The sequence below is a fragment of the Pituophis catenifer genome, unplaced genomic scaffold (genome assembly GCF_029215685.1).
Source record: "Pituophis catenifer annectens isolate HBS135680 unplaced genomic scaffold, rPitCat1.0.hap2 SCAF_2, whole genome shotgun sequence".
Taxonomy (NCBI): Eukaryota; Metazoa; Chordata; class Lepidosauria; order Squamata; family Colubridae; genus Pituophis; species Pituophis catenifer.
The window spans coordinates 82,946,408-82,970,197 of NW_027256882.1; the positions used below are offsets into that span (position 1 = coordinate 82,946,408).

Genomic DNA, 23,790 nt, shown 5'->3' on the forward strand with positions numbered 1-23,790 from the left:
TTGTGGGCCGCCGGAGGAAATAGAAGCGACGAAAAGGAGCAGCGACGGAGACGCTACCGGTCTGGTGCATGCTGGGATACGCGAGTAAGGCCCGAGGCTTGCGAGGAGTCTTTTAGCGCGCGGTGGGGGCGATGGGGGGGGGGGGGGAGAGGCTGAAAGCGCGCGCAACCGATTGTGGGATCTAACGATACTCTAGTACAGGGGTCCCCAAACTTGGCAGCTTTAAGACTTGTGGACTTCAACTCCCAGAATTCTCCAGCCAGCATACCTGGAGCTGGAACTATGCTGGCTGGAGAATTCTGGGAGTTGAGTCCACAAGTCTTAAAGCTGCCAAGTTTGAAGACCTCTGCAGCACTACTACTACTACTGCTACTAATGTGGATAAAAGAAAGGAATCATACAGAGTCAGATATATGAGCTCTAAAGGACCCTCTCTATTCACATTATTATAAGGGGAAGACGTGCTTAGATACATGAACTCTGAGAGAACCTCTCTATTCACATTATTATAAGAGAGAAAAGTGCTTGTTGGAAATTACATTAACAAACAGTTAAACTTCATTAAGTGGTAATATATCTTCTGATGAAACCTAGATGTCAGGGAAGGACAGCCATATGGAAAACATCTGAGTGACCTCACTGTGAATGACACAAAGACCTATATGTTACAAAGAGTTACTTAATCCAATAAATTTACCCAAGGACAGCAGTAACTCTCCCATTAACAACTACAAGCACTTAAGAAAAGTTGTGTTGCTAAGATAATTTTATAAACTAAAAATAATGGTTTACTAATGGTTTATTAATTAGGAAGTGTGTCAATTATGATGACAGGTGTGTGTTGGCCATATGTGGAGAATATATGATCTCATGTTACCCATATATGGAAAATGCATGATCTCACCGAATCCTTTGTCTTAGAAATGTATAAAAACTGTTCATCAGAGTTCTTTTTTTTTATTGAAAAGTTTTACAAAGAAAATTCCCCCCCCAGTTCCCTCCCCTCGACCCCCACACCCCTTCCCCCCTCCCATCCCCCCCACCCCCCCAGACATCCCAGAACAAAATACAGGGTATTTCTGTTTAACAATCATATGCTAAATTAACCTAACTATTCTTAAACTGCCAAATCCCCCCCCAACCTTAACTCCACTATTGATAAGATAATACTTCTGAAGTTTAACATTCATTCATAAACTATTTGATATTTTCTTGTCTGATACTTATTTTGAATATAATCAATCCATCTTCTCCATTCCAATATGTATCTTTCTTGTGTATAGTCCTTCAAATATGCTGAAATTTTCGCCATTTCCGCTAAATTCGCTACTTTCAGTGTCCATTCTTCAATAGTAGGCAAAGAGTCCTTCTTCCAATATTGCGCTACCAACAGCCTAGCTGCTGATAGTAAATTCAAAATCAGTTTAGTCTCTAATACTGTACAATCCGTCATTATACCCAGTAAAAACAATTGAGGAGTAAATTTGCTTTATTGCAACGACTTCTTTAATTGACTTTATATCCTCCTCAACTTTCTTTAATTTCCCTTCCACAAGTACTGTTAAGTTATTCATTGCTGTAGCTTGATTATTCATGGCTTCTTTCATTGCTGTAGCTTGATTATTCATGGCTTCTTTCATAAATTCTTTGAAATCATTAAGAGCGGCCTCCTGACTCTGTGAATCAGCCGGAAGTTGTGCTTTCTGTGTCACCACTGACACAACTGGAGAACCTCCCCCTCCTTTAACAACTCCTGGCTTAACTTGTTTAGAAGCCATTTAAAAAAAAAAAAAGATCTTTTTTCCTTTGAAAGCCACAGAGTCCCTTGAACAATTTTGAAAAGTTTGTAAATTATAGTCTCTAATTTATCAAGCAAAATAGTCTCTTCTCTACAAGCTCTCAATTCCAGCAGCTTTAATCCACTCTCACAGAAAGTTCTCAATCAGCACTTTCGCTTCTGACTTTCACTCTCACACCCATAACAAAGGCGCCATCTTCAGCCTCCAGCTCAAAGAAATTCAATTTGAAACAATGTAAGTCCGGAGTTAAGCTTTGTTACTTTATGGCTTGTTCTCCTGTTTCCGCTCTGCCTGCGCTTGTAATCAATCAGACTCACTTTTGACAGCAGGATTGGTCGCGGCTTCTAGCTCTGTTTGCACAGAGTTGTTCCGGTTTCGGAGCTTCTTGGCGGGCTGACTGGGGAGCTCTCACCCTCCAAGCCTCTGGAATTATTCCAGAGGACTTTCGGGGAGCTCAACTCTCACCCACCGGCTCTCCTCTCCTTCTTCTCCCGAAGGGGAGGTTTTTCAGCCAGCAGACAGCCGATTTGCGCTGTCAAAGCGGCTTTTACGAAGTCGCAGGGCTGGCGGTCTAAGGAGACCGTCCACGAAGCCTGCGGTGCCAACCGGAAGTCTTCATCAGAGTTCTTTGGTTGTTCAAAGCTTCAGGTACAAAACTGGCTCCGAACCTTGCGCAATAAAACTGTCCCTGGCTGACCCAAGAATGTTGTTTGGTCTCATCATTCCACAACACTACTACCCTGTTTTTCCCAATAAGACATCCCCTGATAATAACCCCAATAAGACATCCCCTGATAATAACCCCAATCGGGCTTTTGAGCGCATGGCAATAAGGCCCAGCACTTATTTCAGAGTTCAAAAAAATATAAGACAGGCTCTTATTTTCGGGGAAACACGGTACTAATACTAATAGGCAGGACTATTGTTGTGGTGATTGCATCCCTACCCTGGGTTGGAAACCTTGTCTCATTCTACTCTTTTTGGAGAGATTGAGTCTCTGCATGGCCTGCTATGCGGTACCCTGTCTCTCAAATTTGCCAATTTAAAGATGCTTTGTTTCAAAAACTGGCTGGGGGGGATTCTGGGTGTTGAAGTCTCAGTTGCTTGTTCAGTCACCAGGTTGTGTATCCGACTCTTCGCGATCCCATGGACCACACAGCACACCAGGCGCCCCTGTCCTCCACGGTCTTCCCAAATTCATGTTTTCGGAGTTCCCAAATTATTCCTAAATTCAGGCTTTCCCCAAATACATGTTTGTTGAGTCCGTGATACTATCTAGCCATCTCATCCTCTGATGTCCTCTTCTCCTTTTGCCTTCAATCTTGACCAACATCAGGGTCTTTTTCCAATGAGTCCTCTACTTTGGTGGCCAAAGTATTTGAGCTTCAACTTATGTATCTGTCCTTCCAAAGGACAATCGGTTGGTTTCCTTTAGCACTGACTGATTTGCTCTCCTTGAAGTCCAAGTACCACAATTCAAAAGCGTCAGTTCTTTTGGTGCTCAGTTTTCCAGCTCTCACAGCCATACATTACATCTGGGAAAACCATAGCTTTGACTCTATGGACATTTATTGGTAAGGTTCTCTGCTTTTTATTATGCTGTCTAAGTTTACCATAGCTTTCCTGCCAAGGAGCAAGCTTGTTTTAATTTCATGGCTGGAGGCACCATGGCTGCAGAGATCTTGGAAGCCAAGAAAATAAAATCTGTCACTGTTTCCATTTCTTCCCCTTCTATTTGGTAGGAAGTGATGGGGCTGGATACCATGGTCTTAGTTTTTTAAGGTTGAGTTTCAAGCCAACTTTTGCATTCTCCACTTTTACCCTCATCAAGAAAGTTTGTCATATTTGAGAAGCACTAGGAGAAGGCATGCCTTTCAAAGCACTATATGGAGAGAAGATTCTGACTGCCCATCTCATGGAAAATTACTCTAGGCAGTAAACAATCCACTAAAATAAATACAAAATAGTTATATAAAACCACTATGTAATTGTTAAAAATATTAAAAATCATAAAAGCTTTGTATACCATGCAAAAACGTTGCTTTATAAAAAAAAATCTTAAATTTCCAGTGTTAACGCTCTGGCTAGTGAATGGAAGGTCATGTAATAATAAATAGTAAATATCAAACACAGTTAAGCAAAGTCTATGCATACAACAATTTTCTAAGGGTCAAGTACATAATAGCTCTTACCTCCGGTCCTTGTACTGGCACTGGACTGCGGCATGCCAGAAACTGGTCTGCGCAAACAAGCGAAGCTCCTTCCGAGGGATGGAGCACACAAAATTATGCCCCCTTGGTTTGCAGAAAAACCTCTACACAGAATCAGTTCCTGGTGCCCAAAAGGTTGGGGGCTGCTGGTCTAGACTAATGGGTATGGAAATGCCTCAGTTGTGTCTCCTGAAATCTTGAGTTATCAAAAGTTCTGTGGTTCTACTTTCTAAGCCTCCTTGGATGATCCATGTATTCTAATATTAGAAGAGGAAATGTAGCATCTGACTATATTTTATTTATTTATAAAATTTACCCAATAATAGTCAAATGACTGTTGTGCATGCATCACTTTACACACTTTTATGGAATTCCCCATGGTCATTTTTTCCTAAATAAATACTTCAAATTATATTACCTACCAGTATCTTCTAAAGGAGAGGCTTGAGATTACTCCTAGTTTTCACTACATCAGGCTCTGTCTTTCCAGTTCTGAAGTATACTTTGTAAGAAATAGTAAGAAATTCATTGTTGTGCACTGAGGAGTTGAAATGCAATTTTTTTTACTTGCTGTTGGTAAATTATCTGGTCAGTCCATCTGCTCTCATGTGTCATTTGTCTTCTTTTGGAGGGCCTAATTTGTAGTTTGGGACTGTTTCTAGATTAGTCTCAACCTGGCATGGTTCCATAAATGAATTGTTCTCTTTCCAAGTAATAATATCACAAAAATGTTTATCTTCCACTCACAAGTGCAGTTGCTATAGCTGTAAGAACAGTAAGTGTAGCTTTCATAGTAATTAAGCAAATACTGAATTGCTGGAAAGCGGAACTTAATTGCAGTAGCCTTTTTTGACTGTGACCCCCTCGACAACGCCATTCAGTGACAATCTAAGTTTTCTTTTAGATGTGCTAATAATGGTAGCGCTTGATTGAACGATCACAATTGAGCCCAAAATTTCTGTTGCTAAGTGAGACAGTTATTAAGTGACTTTTCTCCAATTTATGACCTTTCTTGTCAGGGTTGCTAAGTGAATCACTACAGTTAAGTTAGCAACATGGTTGTAAAGTGAATCTGGCTTCCCCATTGACTCAAGGACTATCTGCAATTTGTGATAATTTAACCTTTGCAGATTTCTTTCTTTTTTTTACTATTTGAAAGGCTTCTAAGTCTCAGTGTTGTATTTTCGCCCATTGCCCTCTTCTTTCCATTGTTTTGCCTGCCTTCATTTAGCAGCCATAAATCTCCATAATAGGGATGCTGATAATGAAATTTTGGAGTTGAAGTCCTCACTACTAGAAGTAGATCAGACTTGGAAAGACTGGTACATAACAAGGAGGGAGAGAGCAAAATGTTTGGTAACTGACAGTAGCTGAACATCTGCAATGTGGCTGAAGCTTTTTTTCTTTCTTTCCTCTGACTTTGTGCAGAGGTGTTTTTTTTTAAAAAAATGTGCTTATTTGGTGCCTACAGCAGACGGCAGCACTTTGTCAGACTTGCTTGATCTCAGAAAAGAAAATACTTGGCCTGAATTACTGCTTAGATGGCAGACCTCCAGAGAATACTAGGGCTGTAGGCTAGTAGACTAAGAAGTAAAGATGAAATCCCAGGCAAGTGGCAAATCACTTCTGTATTGCTGCCACAGATTTGTTCATGTAGCCAGTAAGAGTTGAGCATGACTTAAATCATTCTTTTTCTAAGGTTAATATGACAATTATATTTTACAAAATAATAGGAAACTGCCATGAGTTTTCAGGGAGTGGGAGAGCATTTTGGGAACCAGAGTAATGTTGGCATACATTTATTTGTTTGTTTAATTTCTACACTGTCCATCTCCCCTACAAGCTGACTCTAAATTCTAAATTGATAAAATGTTTAATTTCTTTTCTTGCTCCATTCCGGTTCTTTATGTTGTTTCCCTCCCTCTAAGCTCTTTTCTCTTACCCTGTCTGTATTAAAAAGCTCCAAAATGGATGGGAAAATTACTTCAAAATATAATCAAAGAAGGCACAGCTATGAAAATATTGCCTCTCTTTACCACTTTAAATGATAGGTTGGGAAGGTTACAGGCAGTCTCAGCGCTTCCATTTCTGAATTTAAACTCATTTTTCTCTTATGTGTCATTTGCAAAATCTCCTTTTTATGACCTGCTGGGTAAATATTCCATACCTTATTCTGACAGCTGGAACATTGTAAGGATTTTTTTTTTTTTTTTTGTGTAATGGTAAGTTCACAGAATAACAGTTCCTGAAGAGAAATTTTGTTTAATATACTGATGTAAACTTCAGTGGCTGGTATCAATGAACGTCTGAACTGAATTGCTGTAGTCCGGATTTCTTTTGTCTGACCTTTGGCCAGCATCTGGTGTTTTCAGGCTGGCATCTTCAGAGAGAATGAGCTGCTTTATGGTGTACCTTTCGGCAACTCACAAGCAACAGAATTAGGCTGACTGGGCTCTTGTGGGGTTTTTTTCAACCTGGCAAACTGATCTCTGATTTTCTTTTTTTTCTCTCCACTGCCTGATATGTTGAGTATCAGGAACTGCCTGTAATGAGCTTGTGTGCGAGAAGGTGATGATTTCCAACAGGACAAACTACGATGGGTCTTGGTTGTTTTCTCGCAGATGTTTCATTACCCAAACTAGGTAACATCAGGACAAACTATATCCAGTTACTTGTTCTCTCATCGAGTGCCTCCTTCTAAACTGGGGAGAAATGATGGACTTGTAGGAACAGGAGCTTTGAGATTGGCTGTCCTGACCTATATGATCCTCTCTGGGGGATTCTTTAGACATAGTTGGGGCTCAGGGTCAGATCCAGGATTTGCAGCGGGTGTGTGTGTCTCCTCTCCTCTCCTCTCCTCTCCTCTCCTCTCCTCTCCTCTCCTCTCCTCTCCTCTCCCCCACCCCAACCTCTGGCTTAACTACCTTTCTTTGCAGAGGTTGGTGTTAAATGATGTCATTATTCAGTGATTTTGTAGACCACCTTGATTAATTCAATTTTTAAAAAATTATTCTTGTAAGTATACTATGTGTTATTTACTTGTTCTCTGATTCAGTTATTTATTTTAGAATGCTTTTGGTATGCCACTCTGTGGAATTAATGAGAAATTAAAAGTTACTTCCATTTTCATACACTGAAAACTAAACAAGAGTCACAAGGAACCATCAGAGGAACATGTTGGGATGATTTATTCAAATTAATATGCAGATTAGGACCAGTTTTCATTAATGACAGCTTATGAAGTTTTCATTTAAAAGAGATTAATCTAAGCTCTTCGCAGTCCCAGAGCAATGCTGTCATAGAAGATGCAATTCTCAGCTGATCTGCCAAGATTAATGATGGTTTCTGGATCACTTTCTGAGCAGCTGCTACGATCAAGTGAAAACAGAACAAGTAGAAGAAATTTCATTTCCATCCGGCTAGCCATAACTCTTGCCTCAAAAGTCCTAATTTCAGTGCAGAGAATAAATTATTCCCCTTTTGGTCTGTTTGTTGTTCAGAAGTGAAAGGTGGCAGGGAAGCCCTTGTGGCTCTGAGATCCTAGTGCCATCCCTGATATGCTTGTGACCTTGCTTGTCAGTGGGAATGAAAACATCAGGCTCTTGGCCAAAATGTGGCAGATTAAAGTAGACAAAACAACTCAAGAACATAGGGAAAACTTTTAAGTGCAGTGGAGGATTTATTTCCTTCAGCTGCACATATAGCCGGATGGCATTTGATTATTGTACTATTGCCAGCACTGGATCAGTAATAGCAGAAAAGAATAGAAAAGGATTTATTATCTCAGGTTAGCCACATTTATGAGAAAACATTATGTAGAAATTAAATAAGTTTATGGTTTTATTTTATTTTTCACTCTTTAATACAGGTAGTCCTTGACTTACAACAGTTCATTTAGTGACCATTCAAAGTTACAACAGCCCTAAAAAAGTGACTTGTGACCATTTTTCATACTTACAACCTTTGTAGCAGCCCCATGGTCCTCTGAACAAAATTTAGATGCTTGGCAACTGACTCATACTTATGACCACTGCTGTCTCCTAAGGTCACGTGGTTACCTTTTGCGACATTCTGGTAAGCAAAGTCAATGGGGAAGTAAAATTCACTTCACAACTGGGTTGCTAACTTATCAGCTGCAGTGAATCACTTAACAACTGTGGCGCTCAGTTCATGAGTTGAACCGCTGGGTTCAAGAGATTTCAATCAAGTTCATTGCTTTATGCAGCCTATATGGACATAAGGTTGCTGAGAGTAATTTCTTAATCACTTTCAGAAATTGCTTCTTAATTACTTTTTAGCTATTACCAACCTTTGCAACAGAATGATATGGAAAAAGATGCTGGATATACAAATGAAACCAGCTGGTGTCTTAATAATTAAAAGGGATATACAAATAACAAATCAAAAGAGGATAACTGGATAACTTTCCTATATTGGATTTACAAAACAAATTTATTAAAAGTTTGAAAGATTTTGTAAGGAGGGACAATGAAAAAAAGAAATCAAGTTTTAGGACAGTATTTGAAGGGATCAAAGATTGTTAAAAGCAAAAGGAAGCAATATAAACTTGGTTTCTTTGATCAAAGTTAATTAAAATAGATTTTTATTTCTGGTAACTTGCTGACCAGAATTGAATGACAAGGTTTTGTTTATAGATAAGAGATTAGATATGGGAAAAAGAAATCATTTATTGTATTTTTAGAGAAGTTATGAAAATTGTTTATATTTGTGATGAAGGAAGATGTCATTGCATTATATATTTCTTTTCATTTTCTTTATTGTTACTCTTTCTTTTCTATTGTTTTCTTTTTTCTGTATTTTCTTTTTTTTTCTTTTTTTAGTTTACATTAGTTTTTATCTTTTTAACTGAAATTGTTATGCAGGGAATCATGTGTGGCTTGGCACAAACAAAAAGGTAGAATCCAAATTCTCTTTCTATCACATGTTTTTCTAGGCCTGGACAAAAGTGGGTCCTCCCCATAAGGCTGGATGAACCTCAAATGCAAGTTTATATAGATTTCTTAGTTTTATTTGGTTACATAAGCAGGAAACAGCGCATAGTGGATAAGGCAAGAAGTTCACACTTCCTGATGCGCACATCCTCAAGCTCTGTGGTTTCTTTAACAAGGTTTTCTTGATGCTTTCACAAGGTCTTCATGAGCCTGGAAGCCTGCTGAGGCGTGTCTTTTATTTCTGTCATTTCAACATAAGAATCTACATCATCAGATCAATTCTCAAACCAGTTACTGTATCAGAATTCATAATGTTTAATAAAATTGTTATATAAAACAAATCTAATCCTAAAATCAGAAATCTATAAAATTTCAATTGAAGGGGTCTCCTTTGGCAGTAAAAAAAATTAATCACAGCACATTGCTTAATGTGAGAATAGAATAATTAAATAATCAATTAATAGAATAACAGAGTTGGAAGGGACCTTGTAGGTCATTTAGTCTAACCCCCTGCTCAAACAGGAAAGTCTATATTGTTTTAGACAAATGGATGTCCAATTTCTTCTTGAAAGCCTCCAATGATGAGGCATTCACAACTTTGGAAGGCAAGTCATTTGACTGGTTAATTGTTCTCACTGTTAGGAAATTTCTCCTTGGTTCTAGCTTGCTTCTTTCCTTGATTAGTTTCCATCCATTGGTTCTTGTCTTGCCTTCTGGTGCTTTGGAAAATAGTTTGCCCCCCTCATCTTTGTGGCAGCTCGTCAAATACTGGAACACTATTATCATATCTCCCCTAGCCCAGTCTCCTAATCATCTTAGTTGCTCTTCTCTGCACCTTTTCAGTGCCTCAGTGTGCATTGATGAGTGCTTATTGCAAGCTTACATTTCACAAATAATAGAAACACAATATTTTCTCAAAGCAACTTGCTATCAGTTGAAGTGAAAGATGCTGAAGAACATGTCAGAGCTTGTAACTCATCAGTTCTGCCATCTGTTGGCATCTTTGAACATAAATTAACTCTATATAACATAGAAAGTGTGAGTGTGTGCGCACACAAGCACATATATGTGGTTGGAAGATCCAAAAAGATAACAGTTTTGCAAAGACTTTTGGGAGTTTTATCAGGGCCCCTGGAAAGCCAATGAGATGGATCCAAATATCACAGAATTCAGGATGTCTAAATCTCAAAACTCATTTGAAGGACAGTTTAGAAATTTGGATTCCATATACTCAAAGACTTGAGTGCAAAGTAACATCACCAACGTTCTAAGATGCCAACAGACGGCAGAACTGATGAGCTGGAGGCAGAATTCTCCCAGGGACCAGGTGGGATCAGTGTGTTGGGGCCTTCCCCAAACACTACTTCTGAGAGTCAGTGGTCAGATAATGAGTCATGAGGCTAAATTTCTTGATCATTAGGTTGATTCTTAAGAGTTGGAGATTTTTCTTTCATGTTTAGTATGTAAGGAGAAATTGGTACATTCATTGTTTCATCACCATCAATATCTCTCACTCTTGGGTTAAGACCTTTCTCACTATCTGATGCTCTTATTGACACTATTGCATGACTGCATAGAAAATCCTATGGGTGAGGTAGTCTCACAGATGGAGAAAAAAGATTCATTCTCTTATTTATTTATATTCCACCTTTATTTTTTTATATAAATAACTCAAACACAATACACCCCCCCTGTGAGGTGGGTTAGGCAGAGAGAAAGTGACTGCCCAAAATCACCCAGCTGGCTTTCATGTGCAAGACAGGATTAGAACTCACAGCCTCTTGGTTTGTAGCCTTAAACAATAGATCACTCGCCCTCTCTCTGTGTCTTTCTCTCTCCTCCTCCTGTTCCTCCTCCCTCCCTCTCTCCTCCCGTCCCCTTCTCCCGGAACCCAGCATGTTTTCCTGGGAACTTTTAAGTAATTCTTTGGAGCTTCTTATTTTGGAACCCTAGCTTCACAAAATATCCATCTTTGAAGTTTTATTGTTTTGTAATCAGTAATTTAGTCTGTATTCTACATTTTTGGGGGGAGGGAGGAAAAGACAATATGTGGTATATGTTTCTTTTTCAATATTATGTTGCTTAACTAACCGTGGTTTTTTTCCATTCCCTAAATGCCAAGTAGATTGTTTTCAAAAAATTCTTGCTGGCAAATTATTAACCTTCCCATTTGATTATCAAATTGGGTGTATAAAAAGACCTCTGGACCTTCCCAGAGAACAAAAGCACAGGAGGGTGAGGAAAAAAAGAAAGCTCATGACAAGCAAAGTTTCTATAAAACATATATTCTGGGAGTGAAAAGCAACTCGCCAGATATCCTTAATCACTAACTTAATCATCCGCTTTTTTCAGGATATTAATCATCGCTTATTCCTGGTGGATTCGGGGCATGGTTTCTGTTTTCAAAAGCTTGCCAATCACTGGCAAAAACTGTTGGCGGCCCAATTTTAGTTTCACCAGTGAGATACCCTCTCTCAAAATGACTCTCAAGGACCATGGGCTACATTTCTTCCGCAGTGCTGTGGATACAGTCCTGCCGGGGCCGATACTGAAAAGGGCCTTGGTGCTACAACCAGGTGGATGCCCCAGACTTTTGCTACATGGCCGTCCTTTTGAACTGAAGAAAAATCTATACCTGGTTGGCTTTGGAAAAGCTGTTCTGGGCATGGCAGCAGTGGCTGAGGACATCCTCGGAGGCTACCTCACTCAGGGAATAATCAGTGTTCCTCAAGGCATCCAAGAAACTCTGCGACATGCAGGAATGAGGTAAGGAAGACGGCCACCTTTTATGGAGATGACATACAAAATCTGTCTTGGAAGCCAGTTTCAAGAATCCTATCTTGAGTCCTCCTTGGCTTGGTGTATCTTAAATCTCAGTTGTGATATGCTTTCCTACTTCAAGTACTAGGTACTTGGACAGAGCTATGGAGATACTTCCTATTTTTACTTACCCTGAGGAAAACACAGAAGCCAACCTGATGTTTTGAGTTGCTCCTTAGAATTTTAGGTGATCAATATTCCTTTGTTTTCCTTTCATTATCACATTAATTATACTGGCTGGCCATCTGTTTAAGAAGTTTTAAATATCATGAGTTTCAGAAGTACAAAGCTCAGCTAATAAATGGCTCTTTTTGAAAAAAAAAATGCTGCAGGGAAATGTTGCTGAAGCCACGCAGCCGAATCCAAGTCCTGGAAGGCGCGAGAGACAACCTTCCTGATAAAGAAGCTTTGGAGGCTGCCAGGGCCATCTTGGAATTAGCCAAGAGTCTCACAGCAGATGACCTCCTCCTGGTTCTAATTTCAGGTAATGCTTGACAGCCCAAAAGGACAGAAAGGCTTTTGTCACCTCCAGATGCTTTTTAAATCCTTCTTTCCCATTGTTACATTTTTGCACGTTCTGCAAACCTGCTTGGCAACTAGGTTGAGTTGTCTGCTGTTAAAACGAAGAAAAGCAGATGGCATGGGGAGGTGACTAGGATGGTTTTCAGTATGACTTTGCCCTGGGTGATGCTGACTGGCCCTTGAAGTACCCTTATGCTTTCTTGTGTCAACTTGCTTTGGAAATCATATTCTTGCTGGCCCTGATAGTCTTCTCCATAACCTGCCCTTAGCTTTTGCTGCTGTTCTGCCGTGGGGAAAGTGGGATCTTCTGCAATGGAAGGAAATGTAATACTAATAGTTTTGCATAAATGTTTTTATTATTATTATTATTGTAGCTTGCTAAAATAAATGTGATCATTTCATATGAGTCAGTTCTCCATAGTTTCCGTGATTTACACAGATGGGTTCTGAGTCTGCCTGATGTACATTTTTTTCTCTTTCTCCATCTAATTCAACTTTACTGAAAAATAAGAAGTATGTATGCTTTGACTCTAATTTTGCAAATAATCTCTAAAATAGTTTCTGTTGTTCTACTGAGCTTTCCAGTCTAATGAAACTGGTCTAGCTTTTTTTGCTTAGAAATTTCAAAACTGCTAGGCTATTTTTTGTCCAGCAGGTGGCAGTCCAGAATCAGAATATGCCATGTAATATTGAAAAATACAGTAAGCTGAGAAGGAGCATGGACATAGAATATAGAATAACAGAGTTGGAAGGGACCTTGGAGGCAGGGATGGGTTCTACTTACCTTTACTACCGGTTCGCAATGGGGCCATGCGCATGCACGCTCTTCTGTGCATGGGTGCTCTTCTGCGCATGCGCAGAAGCATTCTGATGACGTTGGGGTCGGTGGGCAGAGCCTCTCGCCTGTTTTACTACTGGTTCTATAGAACAAGTGAGAACCGGGGGCAACCCACCACTGCTTGGAGGCATTCTAGTCCAGCCCCCTGCTTGAGCAGGAGACCCTAAACCATTTCAGACAAATGGTTGTCCAGTCTCTTCTTGAAAACCTTCAGTGTTGGAACACACACAGCTTCTGAAGGCAAGCTGTTTCACTCATTAATTGTTCTCATTGCCAGGAAATTTCTCCTTAATACTAGGTTGCATCTCTCTTTAATAATCTTTCACCCATTACTCCTTGTCCCACCCCCAGGTGCTTTGGAGAATAGATTGATCCTATTATCCATGGAAACAGTCTAGTGTGCCAATGAGTTGGCCAATTTGTTTGGTCTGAAGGGGCTAGGAAGAACTGAATTTCCATTCCAAGTAGTCATGCTTTGGAGGTATACGTCATAGCATTCATTTCATCTTGATGTTCTTGGTATCAGTTATGTTGGTGCAATTATTGCACAGATTGTTCTTTCCACTATTTTCTTAACTGTCAACTATTTCTTTTTGTTTGAGGTATAAACAATAGTATGATCACATTGATCTGCCTTAAAGACAGTCTAGGCAACCCAAATATTTGCAGAATCTCTCTTTAAAAGAAGAAAAAGCTTTACTTGTAAATATATTTGAATTGTAAGAAGCCCAGAGTCATTGACAGAGATGGGCAGCTGTAGAAATTAAATGAATGAATGAATAAATAAATACATAAAACATCCTTTAATAAATTTAAGAAACTCTTGAGCAGCTTACATAAGAATGTTATGAGGAGTTCTTAAACAGGAGCTTAATTCCCTTTATTAACTTGAAACAGAATATTCATTGAATTATATGAAGCAAAGATACTGAGCCAGCTACTAATTTCACAGTATGGTAGGATAAAATATATACATAATCATTTTGAGTAACTGAAGCAATTTAAAAATGTTTAGTTTCAGTTGTGTAATGCTAAGCCAAACATAACTAAAGAAAAATTAAGATTTTATTCATAAAATAGCTCTTCTAAAGATTGCCTTTATCAAGAAATAACAGATACCACTAAATTTATGTAAGGAAGGAAGTCTCCAGTCTGAATGCATATTCCATTGGGTGGTATAAGATCTCTTCAGCTCTTCCCTTCTCTCACTGGAGGTATAACAATGCCATTCCACCCCCGCCTCCTTCACTAAGCTTTGTGTTACCTGAAACTCTGCATTTGATCATCTGATTTCTCTTTTCAAGATTGAGGCGAAAATGTTAACATAAATTTGTTGTTGTTGCTAAGTCTGCTTGGCTTTCCACAGCCCCATGGACCACAGGTCACCAGGCTCCACTGTCCTCCACTAGCTCCCGAAGTTCACCCAAACCCTTTGATGCCCTTTGCATCAGTGACAGTATCTACCCATCTCATCCTCTGCCGTTCCCCGTCTCCTCTTGCCTTCTGTCTTTCCCAACATCAGGGTCTTTTCCAATGAATTAAAAGCAATCTTGATCTACAAATGACAGACAGTATTAGCTCTGACTACTGAATCCCTCCTATCCATCTAGATTTATAAAAGATCGTCAAGCATCTGATAATATCAGATTACTAATTTATATTCTGGATATACATTCAAAGAACTGAAATTGCCATTGATGGTTTTGTTGAAGATGGAAAAAAGCCTTCGATGTGATGCAGTGGAAATTTTTGAAACAGATTCTGCCTAACTACGGTTTTTTTAATTTAATTGTATTAATATGTGATATTCTAGTTATTTTTATTGAAAAAGTTTTCAAATACAAATTTTTCCCCTTTTTTCCTTCCCCCCCTCCTCCCTAACCCCCCCCTCGCCACCCATCCCCCCCGTGACTTCTTCACACCAAAAACCTAATTCATAACAGATTACATAATATTTTACCATCGCCTTACTCTCTCCTCTATATACTGACCCTTACTTACTAAAAATATTGTTAATATTGTTACTTTCCCCTTTTACCATACATTTCAAAAAAAAAAAGCAGTCTGCTATAACATTGTATGATAACTTCTAGTTTAGCATAATATTATTATAACCCCCAATTTAGCAATAATCTACCCTTTTTGTCCTCCCCAAAACTTATATCTATGTATTGTTACAACATTTCAAAGCAACCTTCCACTTTAAGACTGTATAATAAATCCTACTTTAACATTTATTCTTTGTGTATATTAATATAACATTTCAAAGCAGCCTTCCACATAAGTCCTAATTTAACATTTATTCAACTCTGTCCATTTCCTCCACTACCCTAAATATATCACTTAAACATCCCTTTTCTTAAGCTAATCCATCAGTAGACTAACATATTTCCACCCACTTTCCTACAAAATTACCATACACAACAATTCTTAATATCTTCAATCCACTGCCCACTCTGCTAATATATATATATATATATACATATATTCCATTATTTTAAAAAAAAAGACAATAACTTTAAATTTATAATCCATATAATCTTCTTTGATGTCTTTCCACTAGATTGTTGAGTCCCCCATCCATAATTGGGTAACGTAGCATCCTGATGCAACAGTTTGTTCAAAGTCTTCAGTCTTCATCTGCCCCCATCAGTAATGAGTATCCTCATATATATATAAAAATAAAAACAACCACCCGAGTGACATTATAATTGTATTCCATATAGTTGTAATTGTGGCTTTCATCAGGATTATTAATTCCCATCATCGTAATGGGTAACAACCAGATCTTCTGCATGCCCCAACGTAACTCTCTTGCCTTGTAGCTCAGAATAATTATAATATATTTATCAGTACAAGAAAAGAAATCCAAAATAGATAATTCAAATCCAACAGATTAAGGCTCTTTTCACATCCCAAAATTACGGCATTGCAGAGGTCTGTCACTGTCCTCAGGATGATATTAACCAATACTTCGCCTCCACTATCTTTTCACATATTCATTCATTTTTTTAAAATCACTGGCTTCACCGTTGCTTAGTTTAGAAATTTCTGTTTTTATGAGACCTATTTCTTTTTTTCTTTTCTTTTTGTGGGTTTAATTTCCATCCTGTTTTCCTTTCTACAAGTTGTATATCAACTGGTCGGTTTTCATTCTGCTTTATAAACTGATCTTGTTGGATCATCACGTTGAAATCAGATGCCGCTTCTCTCATATTTGTAGATAATCCAGCTGGAGTATCAAGAGAATCCAAAGACAGTTTGTCTACCGCAACCTCTGTAATTCGATGTTTTCCCTTTATTTCCAACTCCTTCTGCTTATCCTGTATTGTGCCTATAGATGTTAAGTTCATTTTCAAAATTTTTTGATAAAATTCTTCCGCTTTTTCAACAGTATCTAATTGGTATCTTTCTCCTTGATATCTCAATATTATGCCAACTGGGGCATTCCACCTAAATGGAATATTTCTGTATTTTAACTCAGTCACCAGAAAACCAAATTTCTTCCTTTCCATTAACATCTTGGGGGGAAGCTCTTTGTAGATCCATATCTTTCTTCCATACAATTGCAAAGTAGAATTGAAGGAATTTTGCACAATTTTATTCCTAATTTCCTTATCTGTAAAATAAATCACCACATCTCTAGGCAATTGCCTTTGCTTTGCAATCCAGGAGTTTATTCTGTACACTCTATCAATCCTACAAAACACTTCCTCAGGTTGAACCTTTAAAATCCCAGCCAGAATTTCAGAAGATATTTTCCTTAAATCATCTCTGTTATTTTCCTGTAAACCTCTGAGTCTGATCGCATATTCTGTAAAATTATAATGCATCATTAAGACCTCTCTTTCAATCCGTTGTTGTAAATTTTCTGCATTACAAGACTTTTGTTCAACCTCCATTTCAGATTTTTCTTCTGAGCTATTGTCTTGAGTGTTTGTCAAATCATTTTCAATTTTTTGTATTTTATTATCCAAATTGTCCTCAATTTCTTCCACTTTAGACTCTAATAAGTTAGTATTTTCATCCAACTTAGTCATAAATCCTACAAGATCATTAGCCATTTTTATAATCTTTCGATTCAAAATATCAAACTTTAATTGCACTAATTCTTTAATTTCCTGCTTAAATTTTTCAAAGTTCTGATTCACAATCTCATCCCTTCTTACAATCTCCTCCAAAAGAAATTCAATTATATTAAAATCGGTTTTCTGAGACTGGAGCTTTAAAACTTGGTCACGTAATTTGTTAATGGGGGAATCCCCCCCCATTACTTGTTTGTCCGACTTTAATGCCATGTTTCAACACAGACAAACTATTTTTTTTTTTAAAAAAAAAAAAAAGAAAAGAGAGGCAGCAGAAAAAAAAAAAAAAAAACCTCTTTCCAACCAAGATCAATATCAAATCTCCAGGAAGAGAAAAAACACAAAAGTAGAGCTTTATTTTAAAGTGTAGCCAAAAATATTTATTCAGCTACTTTGTATCTCAATAAGAAACGGAAGGACTCTCCCTTTCAGCCCCTTCTCAAGCCTCGGCAGTCGCCCTTTTTAAAGATTCTTTTTTCCTTTTCCTTTTCCTTCTTCAATAATTGTTATAAAATAAGTGAGATACTTGCAATTCGAGGTCACAAGTCCAGCTCAAATCCCTTCAAATGTAACCAGGAGCATTTATTCTGCTATTTTGTAACTTAATAAGAAACGGAAGGACTTTCTCTTTTCAGCTTCCCTGCTCCAGTTTCGGCAATCGCCATTTTAAAAGGTCTTTTTTACTTTGTTGAATATCTTTTGTAAAATAAGTATTAATACTTGCAATTTAGGGTCACAGGTCCAGATCCAGATCTCATCATCTTTAGTTAATCTGTTAAATATCTTAAGAAGCTTGTCTTCGTAGCCTTGTTCTGCAAAAAGGCAGAAGTCTCCCAACGCCCGGAGCGGGCGGCGAGTGCTATAGGGAGCTTCCTCCGCCCGCCCCCAAGAGTAAAAAAAAAAACCCCTGGGGGCTACGGAGAGCTCTACCTACACTCACCTGCTCTATCCCACATTTCCTCCTGGAAATGGGGTTTTTCGAGCCGCCTTTGCGCTGTACAGGCGGCTCTTTACAGGCGAAGGGGCTGGCGGTCCCAAGAGACCGTCTGGTGGCTACGAAGAGCAAACCGGAAGCCAGATATTCTAGTTATTGGTGAATGAGTATTTCAGATGGAATTATGGTCTCATGAAACTTGTAAAGTTTACCTCCTTTTGTATTTGATTTTAAAGTTTATTAGAAAATGGAGACTATTTGGTATATAACAGTGGATGAAACTGGGTACAAATTGTTATTATCAGTGATATATCATATATGTGTGTGTGTGTGTGTGTACAGTTAATATTTCGGGTTTCTTCCCGTGTAATTGTAAACATATCCTTAAAAGGATAGTAGCGACGTTTTGACGAAATCGCATTCGTCATCTTCTGGCTGAAGTTCTCAGTTTGGTACTTATGGGCAAACTGTGTGATCATAACTGACGTTTTTCTATGAAAAGAGGCAAAGGTGTATTCTGATTGGTCGACAGTGTTGTTGTATTCTGATTGGCTGATGACATAGCTGTATTTTGATTGGGTGGAAGCGCTGGTTGTGGGTTAATGGATAAGTTATGCTGGAAATGGTGGCAACACAGGCATTATGATGAATCTTTGATCTATGGTTTATATTTTGTGTTAAGATTCGTCTGTCTATGAGAGCAGGTTTCCAAATAGTAGGCAGACGGGAAGTGTCATCACGTTTATTCATACAATATGGTCTTTTCTCTATTTCAGTGGCCTCTCTGATTATTCTGCCATCGAGATGTTCTATTTTTGCAACTGTTTTTGTGTTATTAAAATTAATATGATGTCCTGTGGCATTTATGTGTTGTACTAATGATGATGTGTGTTCTTTCTTTTGTACTGAATTTTTAATGTTCCTCGATGCGCACGCTCATTCTTCTGTTGGTCTTTCCAATGTATGTTGAGGGGCAGGAAGCACACGGGATTTCGTATATGCCTTGATCTTCTAATTCTATTTTGTCTTTATGGTTTCTCAGAATAGACCATATCTTTCTATCTGTGCAAAATATGGTTTTGATGTTGTGTCTATGTAGTATTTTGCTAATTTTATCCGTTGTTCCTTTTATATAGGGCAAGATGGCTTTCCCATTGTTTTGTTCCTCTTGTTGATTTCTCTTCTGTCTGGATGTTACATGCTGGATCATACTGATGATTTTATTTCTACAGAACCCATTTGATGTCAGTATGTTAGTTAATGTATATAATTATGTTTGTAAATGTGCTTCATATATATATATATATACACACACATTTTTGTTGATTTTGATCTTCTATAAGGTTGTTCAGGTAAGTGATACAAATTTGATTCATTTCCTATAGGAATGAATATTTAAATGGAAATCTGTAATCATTGAGGTTTCTGCTGTTTGAATGCTTTTAAAGATTTATTTATTTAATAAATTTATTTATTTAAATAGTAATTTCTGTATTTTAATATGTTATATAACAATGTATTGCCTATTACAGTGATGGCGAACCTTTTTGGCACCGAGTGCCTAAACCAGAACATGCGCGAGCATTGGAAACCTGAAGACCAGCTTGCCAGTGCGCATGCGTGCCGGCCAACTGGTCTTAGTGCGCACTGGAGCGCTGGAAACCAAATGACCAGGTGGCTGGCGCTCATGCACGCACAGGAAACCAGAAGAGCAGCTGGCAATGGCACACGTGCCCACAGAGAGGGTTCTGTGCCACCTTTGGCAAGTGTGCCATAGGTTTGCATTCACGGGCCTATTATATAGTTTAACAATTACTTATTATTTAATAGTTGTTAATATTTAGGAATATTAGGAATATGCAGAAAACTTTCTTCATTTGCAGTTATAAAGATCAGATGCAAGTAATTTCAAAAACATGAAAGAATAAAAATTGAAGAATGTAAGGGGATCAAGACCTGACAGAGGGCTCGATTTCAGCATAGCTCCATTGTATTTCCAAGCTTATGTTTGCAGAGTAAATTTGGAAAATATTGGAATGGAAAGCTAATTTATACCTTATTCCCATAGTAAACATAAACTCTCTTAATCCCAGTTTGAAAATTGCTTGAAATCAGGGTGTTGCCGATCAAATGTTTAAAGCATTTAAATTATTGCAGGAAGAATTTGGATTTCCTAACATTGCAAAATGCCAATGTAAAATGCATTGCTCAAATGCATTGTCAGTTTCTCTAGATCAGGGGTCAGCAACCTGCGGCTCTGGAGCCGCATGTGGCTCTTTCACCCCTCTGCTGCGGCTCCCTGTCACTCAAAATATGCGTCACAACCGCCAATGTGCGACACCCGCTGGCACGCAATTTATTGAGCTTTTCAAACCCCGGTCGGCCAACCATGGATAATCCAAGAAAAGAAAAGTTTCAGAAGAAAACAGAACATTTAATTCAACTACATATGCTAGTTTTGTGGCTGCTCAAGAAATAGTCAGGCATAGGAAAGGTTTTGTGGCTCCCAGTGTTTTCTTTTCTGTGGGAAATGGGTCCAAATGGCTCTTCCAGTGTTTAAGGTTGCAGACCCCTGCTCTAGATTTTCAAAACATTTCCCAAAAGTCACTGGTTTGGGCATGATTCTAATTCTACCTCTTTTCCTAAATAAGCAATTAAAAAGTTCCACTGTGGTAGGCATTAGTTATTTGCAAGAAGAATTGAATAAAGAATTGAAGCATCTTATTAAAAATGAATGGTTAAGAGTTTTAAAGAATAGTAAGTATGCTTCTTAAAATTATTAATTCAATAAAATAATTTTTTAACATGTGCTAAGCACCCCTTAATAATATTTTAAAATGTTTGGATATCAATCACATGTAGCATGTATAAAATGGGTAAAGAAACACTTATTTCTATGATATGGACTTGATCCATATTACCCATTTAATGGTTTTATACTCATAAACGTTTTACTTTGGTGTACAAACTTTAATACAATTTAAAGATGTGAATGTACTTTTGAATTATGGACCACAACCACCATCCCACAAATTGGAACTAATCTCTGTACGAAGATTATTCTTCAATGGTGGAACGATGGTGTGGTCCCAGATGTTTATAATTTGGAGATTACCGATATGTATTTCCTTTCTGTTTATGAACTGGATCTCTCTTGATGTAATGAAAAGATTGGTCAATATTAGTCTGTGTGGTCAAGATGCAGAGATGAATTTAAATATTCATTTGATATGTTCCGTGATTCCCCCCCCCCTTTTTCTCTCTGTATGTTTTTTTATTTCACCCATTTTGTCTCTTTTTTGCATATTAAAGCAATGAGAATGTTAAAGCATGCATGGATTATTGGGCATCTCAAGCTACAGTTTGTGTCACTGTAGGACACAAAAGTCTAGGATCCTGGCGTCATTTCTGGAAGCATTGCTATTTACCCGGTTGTAAGATAACTGTCATGCAAAACTGATTCATGGTATGGACATGGTTGGATCAGGGATGAAGCTGAGACAAAAGAAGTCTGGAGCAGGGGTCAGCTTGCTTGTGTTTCACTCACAATGCCTTTCCGCTTAAATTGGCACAATTCTGCAAGCTTGGGTAGCATGTTCTTTATTCAGGGGCAATATCGGCTATGTGGGAACTTTCAGGCCGATCTTTTAAAAATACATTCACGCTTACTCCTCACTCATCCTCCACCACTGGCCACAATTAACCTTTTTTAGGTTTTGCATTTTAGATGTGTAAAATTTACATGTTTTAAATGTAAAAACATAGGCTGCGTGAAGAAGAAATTCCAGATTAGGGAGGCAGAAATTAATCAGCGTGGTTACTGATTTTATTTTTATATGTATATGCACATTGTGTTCCTGCCCTTTAATGCATATGCATCACTTGGAGAACTTAAAACACTTGAAATAAGTGCAAGATTTAAATTTTGGCAGCGTTCGAAAAATGTATAAAGACATCTAATAGGAATAACCATAGCTTCTAAAACTGAACTGGATATTGAATGCCTTCCTAAAATAGAAAGGTGTCACTTATTTGCAAAACATTATCCAATAGGGCGATAGTCTAGACTCCTACGAAGAGGGTTCCACAGTTTGTGGGCTACCATTAAGAAGGCAATCCCATTAAGGCAATCCCTGAGGTATCTTGGACCCTAAGCCTGTAATGCTTTCAAAATTACTCTCAGCACTTTAAATTGTGCCCCAAAATAAAGAGATAATTGTTGGCAATTGTTATAGGACTGGAGTATAGCAATGCCTTCAGACATCTAACCCATTTACCTCACCTATTGCTGTTACTAGAACCCAATTTAGAACCCACACCATCCCTAGCAATAGATAAAAAAGAGAAGTGAAGCTACATGCTACTGAGACGTCCAGCAAAATGACAGGGACATAGTCCCCTTGTCGTGATTTCACTGTGGATTATTTACCAAGGCAACCAAAGCTAAAATGAGTCTGAGCAACCTGTTTCATCCAGGAACTCCTGAATCTGAGGTGCCATACTATGGTTAAGCACCTTGTTCAAGAATAGCAAATTGGAAATTATCTAACAGGATGGGGAACTAGAAAGGACTATTTTTATTAAGAGGTGTCATACTAGCACCCCCACTCCCACCCCAAGGCTGAATGTTCAATGGCAGATTGGCCATCTAGTTGACTGGATCTTCCTTGGTTGCCTTAGATAGAGAAGACAAGGGTCAAGGGTATGTGTAGTTTGTCTTAATCTACTAAAGAAGAGGTTAACAACCCCTGCTGTATGAATGGAACCTCAGCTGTAACATCAAAACACAAGCAGACATAGCAGGATCTGATTCTGACATATGAACGAGAGTAATTGTTCTTGAATCTAGGGTGGAGAAGACAGTCTCCACATCCCCTACAATTTGAGTAAAGATCTGCTGGCAATGAGATAGAAGATAGATGAACTTAACAAGATAGATATAAAAAGACTCTTACCCTCCCAGGAAGAGCGATCAGTATGATACTGCTGTTTGAGGAAAAGTCTATTCATACTTTTGTAGGCAATTCTTTGAAAAGAGGTTATTATCACACCACTGCCTGTTATCCTTAGTTTTTTGGAAGCCACTGCTCTCATATGAGAAGAATTCCCTTTCTGGTTAATGTTGCCATGAGTAAGTTTCTAACAGTTGGTTAAAAATCCCTATATAATGGTTTTTCAGGGGTGTATTTTGCAAGAGATTGTGTCTCAAACTTCAGTTTATTTTGTATTTCATGGCAACTTTTGAACTATCATTGACATAGAGTTGACCTTGAGGCCTTTCACTACTCTCTTGATCTTTTCTTTCCATGGACTTTCTGTTAGTTGTAATTGTGCATCCATTGCTCAGGTGGTCTGTCTGGTGCTTGAGATATTTCTCTTTAATGGATTGTCTCCCTCTAATCCATCTATCCCTGACACCTGGCTGAAGTGTTCAGTTGCAATTCATTTTCCTTCTCTATTTTGCTTAATCTGGCTCTGTATTTAGAGCTCTTTTTATGCAGAAATAACAAGCACTGTAAAATGTATTCTCATCTGTACATGTGATTCCACCTTGTTAGTCTATGGCTTTCTTTACATAAGTAAATCTGAATGGATTTCAGGATGAAACTTTTAATTCACTGGATTATTGG

General features: G+C 38.2%; 1 protein-coding gene across 1 annotated transcript in view; it reads left to right on the top strand.

Annotated features, from left to right (window-relative positions):
- The first annotated feature begins 17 nt into the window (after window positions 1-17).
- Window positions 18-23,790, top strand: part of GLYCTK (glycerate kinase) — a 28,287-nt gene continuing 4,514 nt past the window's right edge. The window contains exons 1-3 of the mRNA XM_070937055.1: window positions 18-84; window positions 11,314-11,727; window positions 12,114-12,265. Coding sequence (XP_070793156.1) covers window positions 11,351-11,727; window positions 12,114-12,265 — 529 coding nt within the window. The 5' untranslated portion in view covers window positions 18-84; window positions 11,314-11,350. The remainder of the gene's footprint in view (window positions 85-11,313; window positions 11,728-12,113; window positions 12,266-23,790) is intronic.